The 18,287-nt window shown below is 38.3% G+C and overlaps 1 protein-coding gene across 5 annotated transcripts in view; it reads left to right on the forward strand.

The window, feature by feature from the left end:
- Positions 1-18,287, forward strand: part of RGS22 (regulator of G protein signaling 22) — a 165,950-nt gene that overhangs the window by 97,186 nt on the left and 50,477 nt on the right. For 4 of the 5 annotated variants that reach the window (XM_067711622.1, XM_067711624.1, XM_067711625.1 and 1 more), the window contains exons 15-16: positions 11,333-11,527; positions 17,732-17,824. In XM_067711622.1, the coding sequence (XP_067567723.1) occupies positions 11,333-11,527; positions 17,732-17,824 (288 nt within the window). The remainder of the gene's footprint in view (positions 1-11,332; positions 11,528-17,731; positions 17,825-18,287) is intronic. The other variant, XM_067711623.1, reaches the window with a different exon arrangement.

Genomic DNA, 18,287 nt, shown 5'->3' on the forward strand with positions numbered 1-18,287 from the left:
CCCCAGAAATTGTTCTTATTTTCGTTGGAACACAGATGAGTATCAAGCTGCAGCTCATCCAATGGCCCCTACTTATGGAAAAGATGCTTTCCCAAAGACTGTGCTCACCTTTGGCACAGCGAAAGTACTTCGTTGGGTACAGCATGATAATTGGAATCTAACCCCATAGCTGACATCATTTAGTCTTTGGTACAAAGAGAAACCCAAATAGCACAGAAAGTTTTGGAGGCTATTTCATTATTTTTTTGCTTTTTACACTGTTAAAAACAAGAATAAACTCAGTAAACCCCAAATTCTCCTTCCTCAGGTATGTTCCTCTAGACATTATGATGCAGTAAGAAAACATCAATACACTTCAGGGTCTATGAAAATCAATATAATGTCGGAAAGCCAAGCCTGGAATGCATTATGATATATTTGAAAGGAGATTGGGATCCACTTTCATCCAAGAATATGCTCATCACATACACTTTCAAAATGATTTTGAAAGCTATTAAGTGGCAATGCTGAAACCTTGCATGGAAAATATTTTAGCATTGGAAAAAATATAAATTGCAATGGGAAATATCATATTTTAATTTGAGCCGTCTCCTATGTAGTGCAATACAGTTGTTGTGTGCAGGACATTAGCTCTAAGTAATGAAGCATCTGAGATTTCCTTGAAAGGCAAGCAGAAACATTTTTGTATTTTTTCCTATAATTCCAGCAAGGTCATGTGTATTAAAAATAATTTAAATTAAATATTGTTAGTCATCTCACTATCCTTTAGAAGGCAAATGTGTATCAAAATCTCTCTCTCTCTGTCTTCATTTCTCCCAGTTTGTTTCTCCATTCCACTTTCCAGTTCCATTCTTCCTCCTGTCTCCAAGGTATCTATCCTACACCTTTTTTTCTTCATAGCCTTGAGAGTTTAGCTAAACAAGAGAATTAACTCCCAGCATTTCAAGACTGTAAGAGATGTTTCAGGGGGAGGCATGGCTTTTTTTTGCATATCTAATACAGATGCCAGGAAAAGTGAGTCACAGGCACAGGTATAGAGCAAGGCCGGGCAAGCCGCCCATTGTGCATTTCCTGCTTACATAACCTTTGAGTGTCTCCAGGAGAGATGGGGTTTAGAGAGAGCCATGCTGAGTGCAGTGCCAGGCAGTCTGATCACAGACAGGCTTGTATCCCTTCTCAGAAACTTCCCTGCTGGGTTGTTAAAGAATCATAGGTTAATGTTTAAACTGGAATCATGTCGGCCACAGCTGTTTGTGAGTGAATCTCCACTTTAATGTGAATCTGAGTAGCTGACTAAGATATGAAGAGAGCATTGTCCCCTCCAACATTAGCTACATTGTTATTTAGTCAGTGGCTGAAAAGGAAGAACTGGGTGGCCAATAAGAAAGCAAATGATGCAGGATACTTAAACGATGTTTCTAACCTGTGATTAGACTATATTACTTAGCTATAACAAAGCATAATCTTTATAGTTCATTCTAAAGTCAATTAATATCAACTTACAAATGATTTTCACCATCTTTATATAGACCTTAAATGTGTTGTTTAGCTTTTTACTTTTGTTTCATATATATGATTACATCCCTTATGTTTGTTATTATATAGTCAGTTGGTCAGTTATCCACTTAAAGATTATCTCTGGATTATTAGAAACACATATTAGAAAGACATTCTCAGATGTAATGGCAAAATTAAGTTGAATGTACTATAATTTTACTGTGTGGCCTAATTAAGGATGGATAAATCAGTTTTCTTCTCCTTACCCCTGTAACCACTTTTGTCCACACCCTTCTAGGGAGGTGAGGAAGAGGGAGAGACCAGAGACCAAGCCTCAAAGGAAACCAATAAACACACACAATGTGGGCTTTCAAGACCCTTTCTAATGCTTCCAGTTCTGTGATTTTATAATAAAACTGTTAAAGAGTCAAGAAGGCGAGGGGAGTATATTACTCTTAAGGATTATGCTAGTTATCATAGCGGGGGTTGATACTTGAACAAAGAGAAGTTACTTAGGTGATAACGAACAATGTTCTGATAAACGGGCTGCAAGAAAGCAAAAAAAAAAAAAAAAAGTGGGAGGGCGAACAAATATACCTACATTTAGGTACAATCAGAGAGAGGAAATATTTTAAAATTTCTTTTAAGATTTTGATTTAGAGCATTTATTTTTTTTAACATCTTTATTGGAGTATAATTGCTTTACAATGGTGTGTTAGTTTCTGCTTTATAACAAAGTGAATCAGTTATACATATACATATGTTCCCATATCTCTTCCCTCTTGCGTCTCCCTCCCTCCCACCCTCCCTATCCCACCCCTCTAGGTGGTCACAAAGCACCGAGATTATCTCCCTGTGCTATGCGGCTGCTTCCCACTAGCTATCTATTTTACGTTTGGTAGTGTATATATGTCCATGCCACTCTCTCACTTTGCCCCAGCTTCCCCTTCCCCCTCCCCATATCCTCAAGTTCATTCTCTAGTAGGTCTGTGTCTTTATTCCTGTCTTACCCCTAGGTTCTTCATGACCTTTTTTTTTTTTCTTAGATTCCATATATATGTGTTAGCATACGGTATTTGTTTTTCTCTTTCTGACTTACTTCACTATGTATGACAGATTCTAGGTCCATCCACCTCACTACAAATAACTCAATTTCATTTCTTTTTATGGCTGAGTAATATTCCATTGTATATATGTGGATTGCTGGGTGGTATGGTAGTTCTATTTGTAGTTTTTTAAGGAAGCTCCATACTGTTCTCCATAGTGGCTGTATCAATTTACATTCCCACCAACAGTGCAAGAGGGTTGGTTCCCTTTTCTCCACACCCTCTCCAGCATTTATTGTTTCTAGATTTTTTAATGATGGCCATTCTGACCGGTGTGATGATATCTCATTGTAGTTTTGATTTTCATTTCTCTAATGATTAATGATGTTGAGCTTTCTTTCATGTGTTTGTTGGCAGTCTGTATATCTTCTTTGGAGAAACGTGTATTTAGGTCTTCTGCCCATTTTTAGATTGGGTTGTTTGTTTTTTTGTTATTGAGCTGCATGAGCTGCTGTAAATTTTGGAGATTAATCCTTTGTCAGTTGCTTCATTTGCAAATATTTTCTTCCATTCTGAGGGTTGTCTTTTCCTAACAGGGAAGTCTGTGAAACTTCAATCCAAGTTCTAAATAAAATATTCCTACTTTGGGATTTTTGGCTCTTGATATCAGCTATTCAATTCATATGATTTCGAATTAGACAAATGTGTGTTCCTTAGAAAGGAGTTTCCTCTGCCTTTCTTTCCTTTATTTTTAGCTTTAAATATGTGTTGAGCACCTCCAGGAGTCTTGTTTCAGAGAAACTTTCATTTTGTCTAACTGGTGGCAGTTAAATATAGAGAGACCATATAATTTATCATCTAAATCAGGATTCTTTTGAAAATAAAAGGGGAAATATTAATAATTATGCCAGGATAGTAGGCTTAAACCAGAATGAAGTCATATGGCTACCCTAATTGTAGCTCCTTGGGGTCGTGGGATATGCAGTTAAATCGTTTGTGGAAAAAAACAGACTCAGAGAAAGAGAGATCAGATTTGTGGTCACCAGAGGTGGGCAGAGTGTGGGGAGGGAAAATTGGATGAAGGTGGTCAAAAGGTACAAACTTTCAGTTATGAGATAAATAAGTACAAGGGATGTAATGTACGACATGATGACTATAGTTAGCATTGCTATATGGTATATATGGAAGTTGAGAGTAGATCCTAATAGTTCTCATCACAGGGAAAAAATTCTTTGTCTTTTCTTTTTGTTTCTATATGAGATGATGGATGTTAACTTATTGTGATAATTATTTCATGATGTATGTAAGTCAAATCATTATGCTGTACACCTTAAACTTTTACAGTGCTATATGTCAATTATATCTCAATAAAACTGGAACAAAATAGTCGAACAGCAACAAAAAGTGTGCATGGAGCCCTGTGGCTTTATAGAGCACAGTAAGAGTGTGAGGTCAGGAAGTAGGCAGTAGCCTGGAAAGGGTCTGATCTAGCTTGGACAGAAGACTGTGTTTTATTATGGTTTTTTTTGGGATGGAACTGCTGCCCCTTATTTCCTCCTCATATTTTTACATTTGTCAGTTTTTCCTTGTTTTATTGTAGAGAATTAAATTCATAGGACTTGCATTTGAGGAAGAAGGAGAGGAAAGTGGGGAAGAGTCAAAGAATGTGCTGTGAATCATATGAAAACTGGAAAAGGAAAAGATAATGTGTTATATTACTGAGTCATTGAGTTGGAGGGTCCATAGGCTATCCATGTAGCTATAATAAGTAGGCAGCTAGAAGCAAAGGTTTTCAGTTCAGGAAGGAAATCAGGTCTAAAGCTGTATATATTTGTGTTTCTTCCACATATAGTTGATTGTTAAGTCTCTGAGAATGGATGAAGTCTTTAATTCATTAATTCATTCTAAACTTATCATTATGCTAGATGCTAGGGATACAGTAATAAACAAAGCAGACCAAATCTGTCTTCATAGAGTTTATAGTCCAGTGCGAGAAACATACAAATACAGGGACCTATGGGCACACATAAGAATGATACCTAAGCCAGACTTCAGGAGTCAAGGAAGACTCAGTCCTTTAGGATGAATAGAAGCCCAGCAAAGGGGAAAAGAGGAGGAGGGTGGAGTACAGAGAGGGCACAGAGCACATACTGTGAAAGTCCTGTGAGAGAGTGCCTGGCATGTGTGAGAAACCGAAAGAGTGTGAATTAGGAAGAAAATATAGTTGAACATAGAACTTTAATATATGCCTTCCTTTAAGGGGGGGATATGGAGGAAGAGGAATCAACAAAGGAGGCTAAGTATGGAAATAGGCAGAGAATCAGGAGAAAGTGTTGAAGGCAGAGGAGAGAGTCAACAGTGTTAAAGCTGCGTAAGGAAACTTCCCTGGTGGTGCAGTGGTTAAGAATCCGCCTGCCAATGCAGGGGACACAGGTTCGAGCCCTGGTCCGGGAAGATCCCACATGCCGTGGAGCAACTAAGCCCGTGCGCCACAACTACCGAGCCTGCGCTCTAGAGCCCATGAGCCACAACTACTGAGCCCATGCACCACAACTACTGAAGCCCGCATGCTCTAGGGCCCGTGTGCCACAACTACTGAGCCCACGTACTGCAACTGCTGAAGCCCCATGCCTAGAGCCCATGCTCCGCAACAAGAGAAGCCACCGCAGTGAGAAGCCCATGCACCTCAACAAAGAGTAGCCCCTGCTCACCACAACTAGAGAAGGCCTGTGCGCAGCAACGAAGACCCAACGCAGCCAAGAATTAAAAACAAAACAAAGCAAAAAATGCTGTGTAAGGAATTAAGTAGGATGAAGATTAAGGAGAGAAACCATTGAATTGGCAATTACATGGTTCTTAGTAATCTGAGACATTAGCTTCTTTGGCATGAGAACCAGATTGCAATAGATTGAGAAATGATAGAAAAGTGAGTATGAAGATTTGTTGGGAAGGGAAAGAGAGAAAGGGTGATAGTTTGTGGACAAAATGGTGACAATTAGAATAGGAGAGATTCTTTGTTAGAACACCTTTGAAGCATTAGAAAGGAGATGAAATCAAAGGAAAGGTAGATTAAGGGCGTAATTGGTGTTGCATGGTGCTGGGGAAATGGAGTCAACAGCACGCATGCATGAATCATTTAGCCTTGGGAAGGAGAATTTTGAAACATCAGAGAAAGAGAAAAATTTGGAAGAAAGCTCTTGAGGGGACAGTTGAGGGCATCCATACCAGTGGTTTCTCCCAGTTGAGTGGATGTAAAGTCCACTGAATGTGGAGAAGCCTAAGGGTACAGTTGGGAGCTCTAAGGAGCATGGGAAAGTTTAGAAATAAACAAAATCTTGCCAAGTTTTGTGGTCACAGCTGAGGTGGGGTTTTTTTTTTTGTTTGTTTTTTTGTCATTGTTGTTGTTTGTTTTTATTTTGAAGAGTATTTATAATTGAACCAACTATCATAGCTTTTATTGGGAGCTTGAGTATAGAATTGGAAAAATGAACGAATGATTAAGGTGACCCAGAATTTGGCCTCTACAAGGCAGAAGATTGAGGTGGGAGGAATTAAGAATGTTTTAAAAGTGTAGTTGAAATGATGGGCAGTTTTCAGTCCAAATTGTGTAAGAAAGTAAGACAAAGTAGGTGGTGCATGATTTATTTAGAGGACAGGAAGAAACCGCAGATTGTGCTGAAAGTGAAGCAAAGCTTGGTGAGAGGTACAAAAAGATGAAGAGTAATGGTCAGAGCGAGAAAGCTGTGCTATTAATATAGTAAATGGTAAAGTGAAGTGAAGGTCATTCTGAAGAAAATCATAAAGCAAAATGCCAGAAGGTATGATAGAGTATATAAATGGCATGTAGGGTCTCATAGGACTGTGGGTAGCAGTAGATTTTAAAAGACATGAGGAGTGAAGGCAAGACTGGGAGTGTAAAGGAAAGGAGTAGATTTGGGTGTCCACCAGAAGCTGACAGTCACTTCTATCACTGTTATTCTAGTCACCATTTCAGCCTCTTTTGTACATTACCCTCTTCACTGTTATGCTTTTAAATCAAAGGAATCACCTTGATGTCTGTACAAAGAGTTTGGTATGTGGCACACCAAGTCTCCTTAAACTACAGTTCTGAATGTAGCTGACTCAGTGATAAAACAGTTGCTTTATTTTGCCATTAGAGGATATTCCTGCCCCAATAAAACCTGACTACTGATTTTTTTTTCTTTTCTTTTTTTTTTTTTTGCTAAATAGGAACTGATTTTAACTTAAGTGATTTGGGGGGTCAGATTTACTTTCCTTTGGGGTAAATTTGAAATTACTGAAACAAATTCTAGAGACATTTTTTAATGTTGTTAATTTGATCACGTTAGTTTTTAGTTTCTTAATTTACCTTAGTATAGACATTATTTTAATTAGTTCACTTTTTAAAACTTCCAGTTTAGAAAATGTTTAAGAGTAGATTTTTGTTTGTTTGTTTGTTTTTTGCGATACGCGGGCCTCTTACTGCTGTGACCTCTCCCGTTGCGGAGCACAGACTCCGGACGCGCAGGCTCAGCGGCCATGGCTCACGGGCCCAGCCACTCCGCAGCATGTGGGATCTTCCCGGACCGGGGCACGAACCCGTGTCCCCTGCATCGGCGGACTCTCAACCACTGTGCCACCAGGGAAGCCCTAAGAGTAGATTTTAATCTGATACAATCTTAGCTTGTTAAACAGGTTAAATTTAGGTCATTCTTCTAAATAACTCCCAAGGTTAGGAAAAATTGCCATGTGTATCTGAAGCAAATTTCATTTAAAATATTTTAGAATCATTTGGTAAGAGTATGGTTCACTTTAGACTATTAAATCCAGCAGGCTATGTACCTATATTTTAGGGAAGGGAGTTTCCAGACTGCAGGTTATCTAATTAAATAGAACATCTAGAATGGCTTTTAAATATGCCCCTTCTCCCGTATTTCACAACCCTTAGGAAGAAAGAGATGTTCTTTGCTGCTCTTCAGGACTCATCTTTTAATAGCTTCAAAAATTTTGGAGTCGGGGCTTCCCTGGTGGCGCAGTGGTTGAGAGTCTGCCTGCCGATGCAGGGGACACGGGTTTGTGCCCCGGTCCGGGAAGATCCCACATGCCGTGGAGCGGCTGCGCCTGTGAGCCATGGCCACTGAGCCTGCGCGTCTGGAGGCTGTGCTCCGCAACGGGAGAGGCCACAGCAGTGAGAGGCCCGCGTACCACCAAAAAAAGAAAAAAAAAAATTTGGAGTTGGCTCCATCTGCTCATTTCCCCCCTCCTTAACCTCATTAATGTTATCTAAAGACCTTTTCAGTTCTCTTTATCTTCCTAGAAAATTTCAATACATGACTCATGAAATTTCTTTCTTTTTCTTTAAAAAAGAAAACCTTTTTCTTTTTTATCACCTTGAAGCTTTTCCAGTACCCAAGCTAATAATCCTTATAACATATGTGCTAGAGTGTTTCTTAATTTACCCAATTCCAATGTCTTTTATCTCCATTTCTCCTAAGTTAACTATAGGGGTGGCCATATACCAGAATTCATCATAATTTGGAACTACTCCAGCTTAAAATTTTTGAACTCTGAAATTTCCCTTTCAGATCGTAATTTCAGATTAGGCCACTATCTTCCATTCATTCATTTAGCAAATATTTATTGAGTGCCTATTATACACTGAACTTTATGGTCCTCTCTTTTAACTATGATACATGGGCTTCTCCTTTATCTTCACTTCTAGTTCTTTGATACTCTGCCCTGCTTGTTATTGTATTACTACCCTGACTCTAACCTCATGTGCTTTTCTACCTATAATGGACCTCATGGTTGGTCATTTCAACTGCACTTTAAATCTGAACCTTCAATTCTGACTTCTTTTCCTTAGGCTCTTTTACGATTTCCTCTGACCTTATTCATTATTATTATATTTTACAGTCAATATGTATTGATATTTCCCTACATGTTTATGCTTTATATTGTTCTATATTCCATCCTGCTTTTGTCTAGGGCCTCCCTTTAATTAATTAATTAATTAATTTAGTGTAGGTCTGCTGGTGACGAATTCTGGTTTTGTTTATTGACTTATGACATCTTTATTTCCTTTTTATTTTAGAAGGGTATTTTTTTTTTTTTTTTTTACCAGGTATAGAAGTATAGGTTAGCAGTTATTTTCTTTGGGCCCTTTAAAGACTCAAGGCAAGAGTCTATATCAGGTCCACCCCTGCTCTTAGAGTGTTTTGAGAGCCTGGGGTGTTTATAGGGGCTTCCCTACTGGCAGATCATGAACTATAACCCTTGTCCTCTCAGCGCTGAGAAACGTCCAAATACTCCAATTATAGGTAATTATAAGGACTTTGGCTGTTATTCTGTGTGAGGTGGGAAGCCACTGGAGAGTTTGAATGGAGGAGTGATATACAAAAGAATTTCTGTTTGCTGTGGTTTAAAAAAAGGAAGACCATGAAGAAGCAAAGAAGAACCTGAGAAGACCAGTTAGGAGGCTATTGCAAAAAAGCAAACAAGAGATGAGGGTGGCCTGTAATTTTTTGTCTGGCTATTAAAATAACTTCCAAACTGCCTCAAATCTTGATCTACTCAAACCATTTTTCCCGTATGATGCCACAGTGATTTATTTCTAAAATTCATATCTAAAGATGTCACTTCTCAGAGATTCCCCATTTTATATCTTTAGGTAAAATTCAAATTCCTTACCAAAGGAAAACAGATGATATCCATGCTGTGGAGCCTTCCTCCCTTTATATCCTCCTCTCTTATTCTACCTCTTTCCTTTAGCCAGTGTTCTCTACTTGGAGCCTAGACGCTCTCTATAAGGTTATAAAACCCCCTTAGGCCTCCATGCCTTGGGCCATGTTTTCCTTCTTCTTGGACTGTCCTTCTCATCAACTCCCCTATCTTGTCTGACTTACTCCAACTCATCTTTAAAGATTCAGACTAAAGACTAGGAAGGAGCTTATCTTTCTCTTGCAAGAGTTTCTGAACCTTTTCCTTCCCCATTCCAAGACAAAAATGAGTCTTTTCTGTGGATTCAGTACAAATCAATAAACATTTATAACATCTGCTCTCTACCAAAACAGTTTTTAGGAGTTGGAGAATCAGAGAGGGCTAAACTGCAGTATTTGCCCTCAAGATCCTTGTTCTAGAAGAGAAGACACATGATACATGATTGCATTATAGTGTGATAAGTGTAGTAGTAAAAAGCATGATCTTGGGAGGAGGGTATGAATGAAGGGCTCCTAGAAGAGGAGAAATCCATGTCGGTTTTTAAGAATAAATCAGAGTTTATGAGGCAGACAAGGTGCATGGGGTAGGGCATATATACAAGATTGAAGGAACAATGTGTGCAATGGTATAGAATGGCAAACATCAAGGTTTAGGGAATTACAGAAAAATGCGTATCTGAGTGTAAAGTTGAAAAGGTGATTGATGGAGGTGAGCTTAAAAAGAAAGGCAATTATTGAAGATCTTATTTTCAATGCATACCTTTATTGTAGTACTTATCATACTGTGTTGTAGCCACTGGTTTTCATCTCTTTGTCACACCAAATGGCTCCTTCAGGGCAGGCATTCATTAATCTTTACATACATAGCACCTATCCAAGTGTCTAAGCTGTAGTGGATACATGGTAAATGCTTATGTTATTAATGTGAACCCTTTAAAACTTTTAAAAGATTATTTTACATAAGACTATTATTTGGTATTTGGTACAAATATCTTTCTATCTGTCTACCTATCTATCTTATCGCCTGGGTCGAATCTAGGCATTATCAGTTCCAAAGTCTAAGTATAAAAATAAAATTGAAATAAAATGCAATTAATTAGAGATTCTTTTTTTTAGATAACTATTTATTTTGATATAGTGATGTAAATAGAACAGAATGAAGAAAAAATTACGATAGAGATCAGATAATCTTTAAAATGGAGGAAGGAGTGTGTCGCTTTTGGGAGAAATCACCAATAGTCTTTCTTTTTTAAATTTTTATTTTTAACAGCTTTATTGAGGTTTAATTTACATGCCATAAAATTCATTAATTTTAAGTATGAAACAATAACAAAAACTTCAGTTAAATGTGATGTGCAGGGCATGACATATCCAGTATGTAACATTTTAAAAATTAAATGTTATTAAATTGCTTCTCAGATTTAAATAGCTGTTATTGAGAGACAAGACAAATGAGTAGAATGGAATAGACATTTATGCAGCTTTGTCTAGGAAGCTAGAAGTTCCATGTACATCTTTCCATTCACTTTTGTTTCCTTCTTGTATCTCTTCCACAGCATTGGACACCAGATGGAGACATTTAAGAACTCTGGAACTCAGTTGGGTAGGGGAGGTAGTCTGTTGGGTCTCTAGACTGATAGTCAGTTTTCAGCCCTGGTGAATTCTTGCCTCTTTTTCCCTAAAAGGCATTTCAAACCACTTTGGAAAGTAACACAAATGTGTTAGAAATGTCATGAACATAAGGAAAGGAGATGTATAACCTGGAATCAATCATAATAATACATAGTAGTAATCTGAGAAAAAATAGAATACCCAAATCACGTACACTTATACAAGATCCAGTGACTAGTTGACTAATAACCAACAAAGAAATAGGAAAAGAAAATGAAAAGCAAAGGCTTTGAATAAACACGTTGCTTTGTCTTAAGTAGTTTCACACACCTTTTCAAGAAAAAAAATTACTTGAGCTTATTTGCCTTCTCTTAACTTTCTAAAAATGGCTTTGCTGAGGAATCTACTAACCATTATGGTTTCTTCCAATATCTCTCCTTTCTCTCCCTTCTCCCTTAGTATCTTTTTGCCACATACATTGCTCCTTCAGCCACTCTTGACATTGGACTCCAACAGGAAAAGAAAAAAGAAATTTATATGAAAATACAGCCGCCATTTGAAGACCTTTTCGACACAGCAGAAGAATATATCCTTCTCCTCCTTCTTGAGCCTTGGACAAAGATGGTAAAATCAGACCAAGTTGCTTACAGAAAGGTATTGTGGCACTGATGAATTCTGTGTGAACAATTCAGGTTTACCCCAAAACTGATGATGGGCAACATTGTTAACTCGCAAGAGAGAAAAGCTGGAAAAGATTTCATGTGGGCCAGGGACTCAGAGTTAAGATTTGGGCAGACACAAAATTGGGGCAGGGAAAGTATTTATTAACTTAGTTTTTGCCAGTTTCCCTGTTGTGTCCTAACAAAAGGCTAAAATTGATGTCATTTTTAAGTCTGTCTACAAATATGTCAGCTGAGAAAAATTTGAGTTTTGGTTTCCTGTGAACCAATAAAATATGCCATGTTAATATACTGGCTTTGTCACTTCTTGCCATTTCTCAGCAGTGGCTTTAATTTTGATTAATGGAAGGAGGCTGTTTATTTTTATTCTGGATGAATTACAGTAAATATTACATCCATGGAAAATATAAACGTTTCATATATACTGTGGAAAGCACATTCTCTGACTTAAAGCACCCTCAGATGTTCATCAGGTCAGACTGCTTGATTTGATAAAAGTGTCAACACATCTTTTTTCATTCCAAAAGAGGTCATTTTAAGTCTCAGGGCTTGACTATTTTCACTATGCTTATTGATGGGTGGAGGAAATTTCTTTAAATGTTTATTTTGAATCACAAATTAAAACCATTTGTGGGTATTTTTAATATTAAGTTAATGCATGTACCCTGTACATGAGGTCATTTCAGGTGGATCCCTGCTGTCTCTGTATTGCACTTCTTCATTCAGATCTCCTGAACAACGTCTTGGTCATGTCTTCTCGCAGAAAGGATGGGTGAGGTAATTAAGATGAAATTAATACCAAGCACCTCGGATAGAGCCACCTTATTGGATAGTGACCAACACAACCCCACGGCTTACTAAATTCATTGACCAAACTAATGAATTTTTCAGTCCTGATTTCTTTTTGTCCTGAAAAATTAACACTTGTATCCTTTCTACTACAAAAATACATATTTTACACTAGGAAAATTGAGATATTATATGAAATTAAAAAAAAATATCTCCAGGGACTTCCCTCGTGGTCCAGTGGTTAAGACACCGTGCTCCCAATGCAGGGGGCCCAGGTTCGATCCTGTCAAGGAACTAGATACCGCATGCCGCAATGAAGATCTCACACACCGCAATGAAGATCCCACACGTGACAGCAGAGATCCTGTGTGCCGCAACTAAGACCTGACGAAGCCAAATAAATAAATATTTTTTTAAGAAAAGAAAAATTCTCTCCAGTCATGATTTTATTATTTTTTAAACTAATTAAATTTTTTTTGGCCACGCCTCCCAGCTTGCGGGATCTTAGTTACCCAACCAGGGATCGAACCCATGCCCTCCGCAGTGAAATCGCAGAGTCCTAAGCACTGGACAGCCAGGGAAGTCCCCAGTCATGATTTTAAATACAGTATATGGTATAGAGGAAAATGGATATAAGATATGGTCCTAGGATGACAAAACAGATTCAGAATTATAACTGACTTCCCTAAACCAAGAAGTTTTAGCATTAGCAGTGATTCTTACGAAATGCCTGGGACAAATTATACACTCTTTTTAATAAGAGGAAAAATAAATTTCTCTTAATTCTATAAACTTCTTAAGTTCAGCCCAGAGGACTTCTCTAAAAGTCCAGCTGACTGGATTATGTAGACTCTTTCCCAAAAAGGATAAACAAGAAGATTTAACCAAAATTAATTATTAAATACAGGAGTTCTCAGTCGGCTAAACTGATCTTTCTCAATAGAGAAATGGAAAATGATCTTGTTCTCCTGACTGTATGAAGCAGTGCAATACACACTCTGAAGGCTAAGTCCTACTGTGAGGTTTAATTTGATGATTGACTCTCCCCTCTCTTGCTATAGCAATAAAACCTTTGCTCACAGACTGATAACAATAGCATCCAATCATTTTTTTGTTCTACTGTGGATTATTTGGTCCCTAAAGCTAACAATGCCTATCTTCATGACTATTATCCAGTTATAAAGAATAGAAGATGGAAAAGTGATCCACCCAACATGTTTGCACTGTCTGCTAGTTCACATGGGGTGTCCAGAAAGGAGGAATGATCTTTGGTGGCATTATATCATTACATAGAAATGTATACCTTTTTTAACATTTGAAGCCTGACTTTGCTGTAGCTAATGTTTTGTTTTGTTGTTGTTTTTTTTAACATATTGATTGGAGTATAATTGCTATACAGTGGTGTGTTAGTTTCTGCTTTATAACAAAGTGAATCAGTTATACATATATATATGTTCCCATATCTCTTCCCTCTTGCATCTCCCTGCCTCCCACCCTCCCTATCTCACCCCTCTAGATGGTCACAAACCACCGAGATGATCTCCCTGTGCTATGCAGCTGCTTCCCACAAGCTATCTATTTTACGTTTGGTAGTGTATATATGTCCATGCCACTCTCTCACTTTGTCACAGCTTACCCTTCCCTATCCCCATATCCTCAAGTCTATTCACTAGTACGTCTGTGTCTTTATTCCCGTCTTACCCCTAGGTTCTTCATGACCTATTTTTTTTTCTTAGATTCCATATATATGTGTTAGCATACGGTATTTGTTTTTCTCTTTCTGACTTACTTCACTCTGAATGACAGACTCTGGGTCCATCCACCTCACTACAGATATCTCAATTTCGTTTCTTTTTATGGCTGAGTAATATTCCATTGTATATATGTGCCACATCTTCTTTATCCATTTATTCAATGATGGACACTTAGGTTGCTTCCATGACCTGGCTATTGTAAATAGTGCTGCAATGAACATTTTGGTACATGACTCTTTTTGAATTATGGTTTTCTCAGGGTATATGCCCAGTAGTGGGATTGCTGGGTCGTATGATAGTTCTATTTTTAGATTTTTAAGGAACCTTCATGCTGTTCTTCATAGTGGCTGTATCAATTTACATTCCCACCAACAGTGCAAGAGTGTTCCCTTTTCTCCACACCCTCTCCAGCATTTATTGTTTCTAGATTTTTTTTTCTTTGCGGTACGCGGGCCTCTCACTGTTGTGGCCTCTCCTGTTGCAGAGCACAGGCTCCAGACGCACAGGCTCAGCGGCCATGGCTCACGGGCCTAGCCGCTCCACGGCATGTGGGATCTTCCCGAACCGGGACACGAACCCGTGTCCCCTGCATCAGCAGGCAGACTCTCAACCACTGTGCCACCAGGGAAGCCCTGTTTCTAGATTTTTTGATGCAGTGGTAAATGGGAGTGTTTTCTTGATTTCACTGTCAGATTTTTCATCATTAGTGTATAGAAATGCCAGAGATTTCTGTGCATTAATTTTATATCCTGCAACTTTACCAAATTCATTGATTAACTCTAGTAGTTTTTGGTAGCATCTTTAGGATTCTTTATGTATAGTATCATGTCATCTGCAAACAGTGACAGCTTTACTTCTTCTTTTCCAATTTGGATTCCTTTTATTTCCTTTTCTTCTCTGATTGCTGTGGCTAAAACTTCCCAAACTATGTTGAATAAGAGTGGTGAGAGTGGGCAACCTTGTCTTGTTCCTGATCTTAGTGGAAATGCTTTCAGTTTTTCACCATTGAGGATGATGTTGGCTGTGGGTTTGTCATATATGGCCTTTATCATACTGAGGAAAGTTCCCTCTCCGCCTACTTTCTGGAGACTTTTTATCATAAATGGGTGTTGAATTTTGTCAAAAGCTTTTTCTGCATCTATTGAGATTGTGCTATGGGTTTTATCCTTTAGTTTGTTAATATGGTGTATCACAGTGATTGATTTGTGTATATTGAAGAATCCTTGAATTCCTGGACTAAACCCCACTTGATCATGTGTATGATCCTTTTAATGTGCTGTTGGATTCTGTTTGCTAGTATTTTGTTGAGGATTTTTCCATCTATGTTCATCAGTGATATTGGCCTGTAGTTTTCTTTCTTTGTGACATCTTTGTCTGGTTTTGGTATCAGGGTGATGGTGGCCTCGTAGAATGAGTTTGGGAGTGTTCCTCGCTCTGCTATATTTTTGAAGAGTTTGAGTAGGATAGGTGTTAGCTCTTCCTTAAGTGTTTGATAGAATTCGCCTGTGAAGCCATCAGGTCCTGGGCTTTTGTTTGTTGGGATATTTTTAATCACAGTTTCAATTTCAGTGCTTGTGATTGGTCTGTTCATATTTAATATTTCTTCCTGGTTCAGTCTCGGAAGGTTGTGCATTTCTAAGAATTTTTCCATTTCTTCCAGGTTGTCCATTTTATTGGCATATAGTTGCTTGTAGTAATCTCTCACGATCCTTTGTATTTCTGCAGTGTGAGTTGTTACTTCTCCTTTTTCATTTCTAATTGTATTGATGTGAGTCTTCTCCCTTTTTTTCTTGATGAGTCTGGCTAATGGTTTATCAATTTTGTTTATCTTCTCAAAGAACCAGCTTTTAATTTTATTGATCTTTGCTATTGTTTCCTTCATTTCTTTTTCATTTATTTCTGATCTAATCTTTATGATCTCTTTCCTTCTGCTCAGTACCAGCAAACCAGCTTTACAACAAATGCTAAAGAAAACTTCTCTAGGCAAGAAACACAAGAGAAGGAAAAGACCTACAATAACAAACCCAAAACAATTAAGGAAATAGGAATAGGAACATACATATCAATAATTACCTTAAATGTAAATGGATTGGGCTTCCCTGGTAGTGCAGTGGTTGAGAGTCTGCCTGCTGATGTGGGGGACACGGGTTCATGCCCCCGTCCAGGAATATCCCACATGCTGCAGAGTGGCTAGGCCCGTGAGCCATGGCCGCTAAGCCTGCGCATCCGGAGCCTGTGCTCTGCAACGGGAAAGGCCACAACAGTGAGAGGCCTGCGTACTGCAAAAAAAAAAAAAAAAAAAATGTAAATGGATAAAATGTTCCCACCAAAAGACACAGACTGGCTGAATGGATACAAAAACAAGACCCATATTTATGCTGTCTACAAGAGACCCACTTCAGACCTAGGGACACATACACACTGAAAGTGAGGGGATGGAAAACGATATTCCATGCCAATGGAAATCAAAAGAAAGCTAGAGTAGCAATTCTCATATCAGACAAAATAGACTTTAAAATAAAGACTATTACAAGAGACAGAGAAGGATAGTACATAATGATGAAGGGATCGATCCAAGAAGAAGGTATAACAATTGTAAATATTTATGCACCCAACATAGAAGCGCCTCAATACATAAGACAAATACTAACAACCACAAAAGGGGAAATTGACAGTAACACAATCATAGTAGGGGACTTTAACACCCCACTTCACCAATGGACAGATCATCCAAAATGAAAATAAATAAGGAAACACAAGCTTTAAATGATACATTAAACAAGATGGCCTTAATTGATATTTATAGGACACTCCATCCAAAAATAACAATACACATTTTTCTCAAGTGCTCGTGGAACATTCTCCAGGATAGATCATATCTTGGGTCACAAATCAAGCCTTGGTAAATTTAAGAAAATTGAAATTTTATCAAGTATCTTTTCTGACCACAATGCTATGAGACTAGATATCAATTACAGGAAAAGATCTGTAAAAAATACAAACACTTGGAGGCTAAACAATACACTACTTAACAACCAAGAGATTACTGAAGAAATCAAAGAGGAAATCAAAAAATACCTAGAAACAAATGACAATGAAAACAAGACGACCCAAAACCTACGGGATGCAGCAAAAGCAGTTCTAAGAGGGGAGTTTATAGCAATGCAGTCCTACCTTAAGAAACAGGAAACATCCCAATAAAACAACCTAACCTTGCACCTATAGCAATTGTAGCTAATGTTTTTTTTTGTTTGTTTGTTTTTTGCGGTACGCAGGCCTCTCACTGTTGTGGCCTCTCCCGTTGCGGAGCACAGGCTCTGGACGCACAGGCTTAGTGGCCATGGCTCACAGGTCTAGCCACTCTGCAGCATGTGGGATTTTCCCAGACCAGGCCACGATCCCGTGTCTCCTGCATCGGCAGGCGGACTCTAAACCACTGCGCCACCTGGGAAGCCCTGTAGCTAATGTTTTTCACTATGTGGGTCTTCTTGCTTCTGCCTCCAAACTAAATTACTTTATTGGCAAGTATATTTGTTTTTTAGCCCACCGTTATTGGCAAATTGTGCACGCTTTCCCCACTTTTTCATAATGCACATTCTTTTGATGTTACAAACTTTATTATTGTGTTATTATAGGTGGAGCTGGTGGAGGAAACTCGACAGCTAAATTCCACGTACTTCAGAAAGCTACAGGCTTTGCATAAAGAGACAGTTTCCAAGAAAGCTGAGGTAAGAAACTCTCTACTTAGAAAAACAAAGATTTTAACCTAGAAAGGATTATCACTGCATATATTGGGGGGGGAGCCGGGGGGAGTAGGAATCATATATTGAGGAAATCATGTATTGATAAAGTAGGGGTCAGGCAGTTTCATTTTCTGCTGCTTCTTTGCCCAACATGCTGCATTTGACAGGTATCACATTTTTTTGACACATTTAACAACAAAGCCAGAAAAATAAAGCAGTTGAAGTAGCATAGGGAGCCAAGATACAGGTTTGCCTTAGCTAAGAGCCTTCAAGCCACATTATATTCCTTTGAATGTTACTGGTTATTTTCTGTATGGCAGCAGCGCTATTTGTTCAAGTCACAAAAGAATTAAATTGAGTTTTCCAAACAGAAAAAGAAGTGTTGTGTGATAGCAGTAAGCAAAATAATAAAGAAAAAATATGGAAAGGCTTTAACAGAGTCAATAAA

Source organism: Pseudorca crassidens, chromosome 17 (genome assembly GCF_039906515.1).
Source record: "Pseudorca crassidens isolate mPseCra1 chromosome 17, mPseCra1.hap1, whole genome shotgun sequence".
Classification (NCBI taxonomy): Eukaryota; Metazoa; Chordata; class Mammalia; order Artiodactyla; family Delphinidae; genus Pseudorca; species Pseudorca crassidens.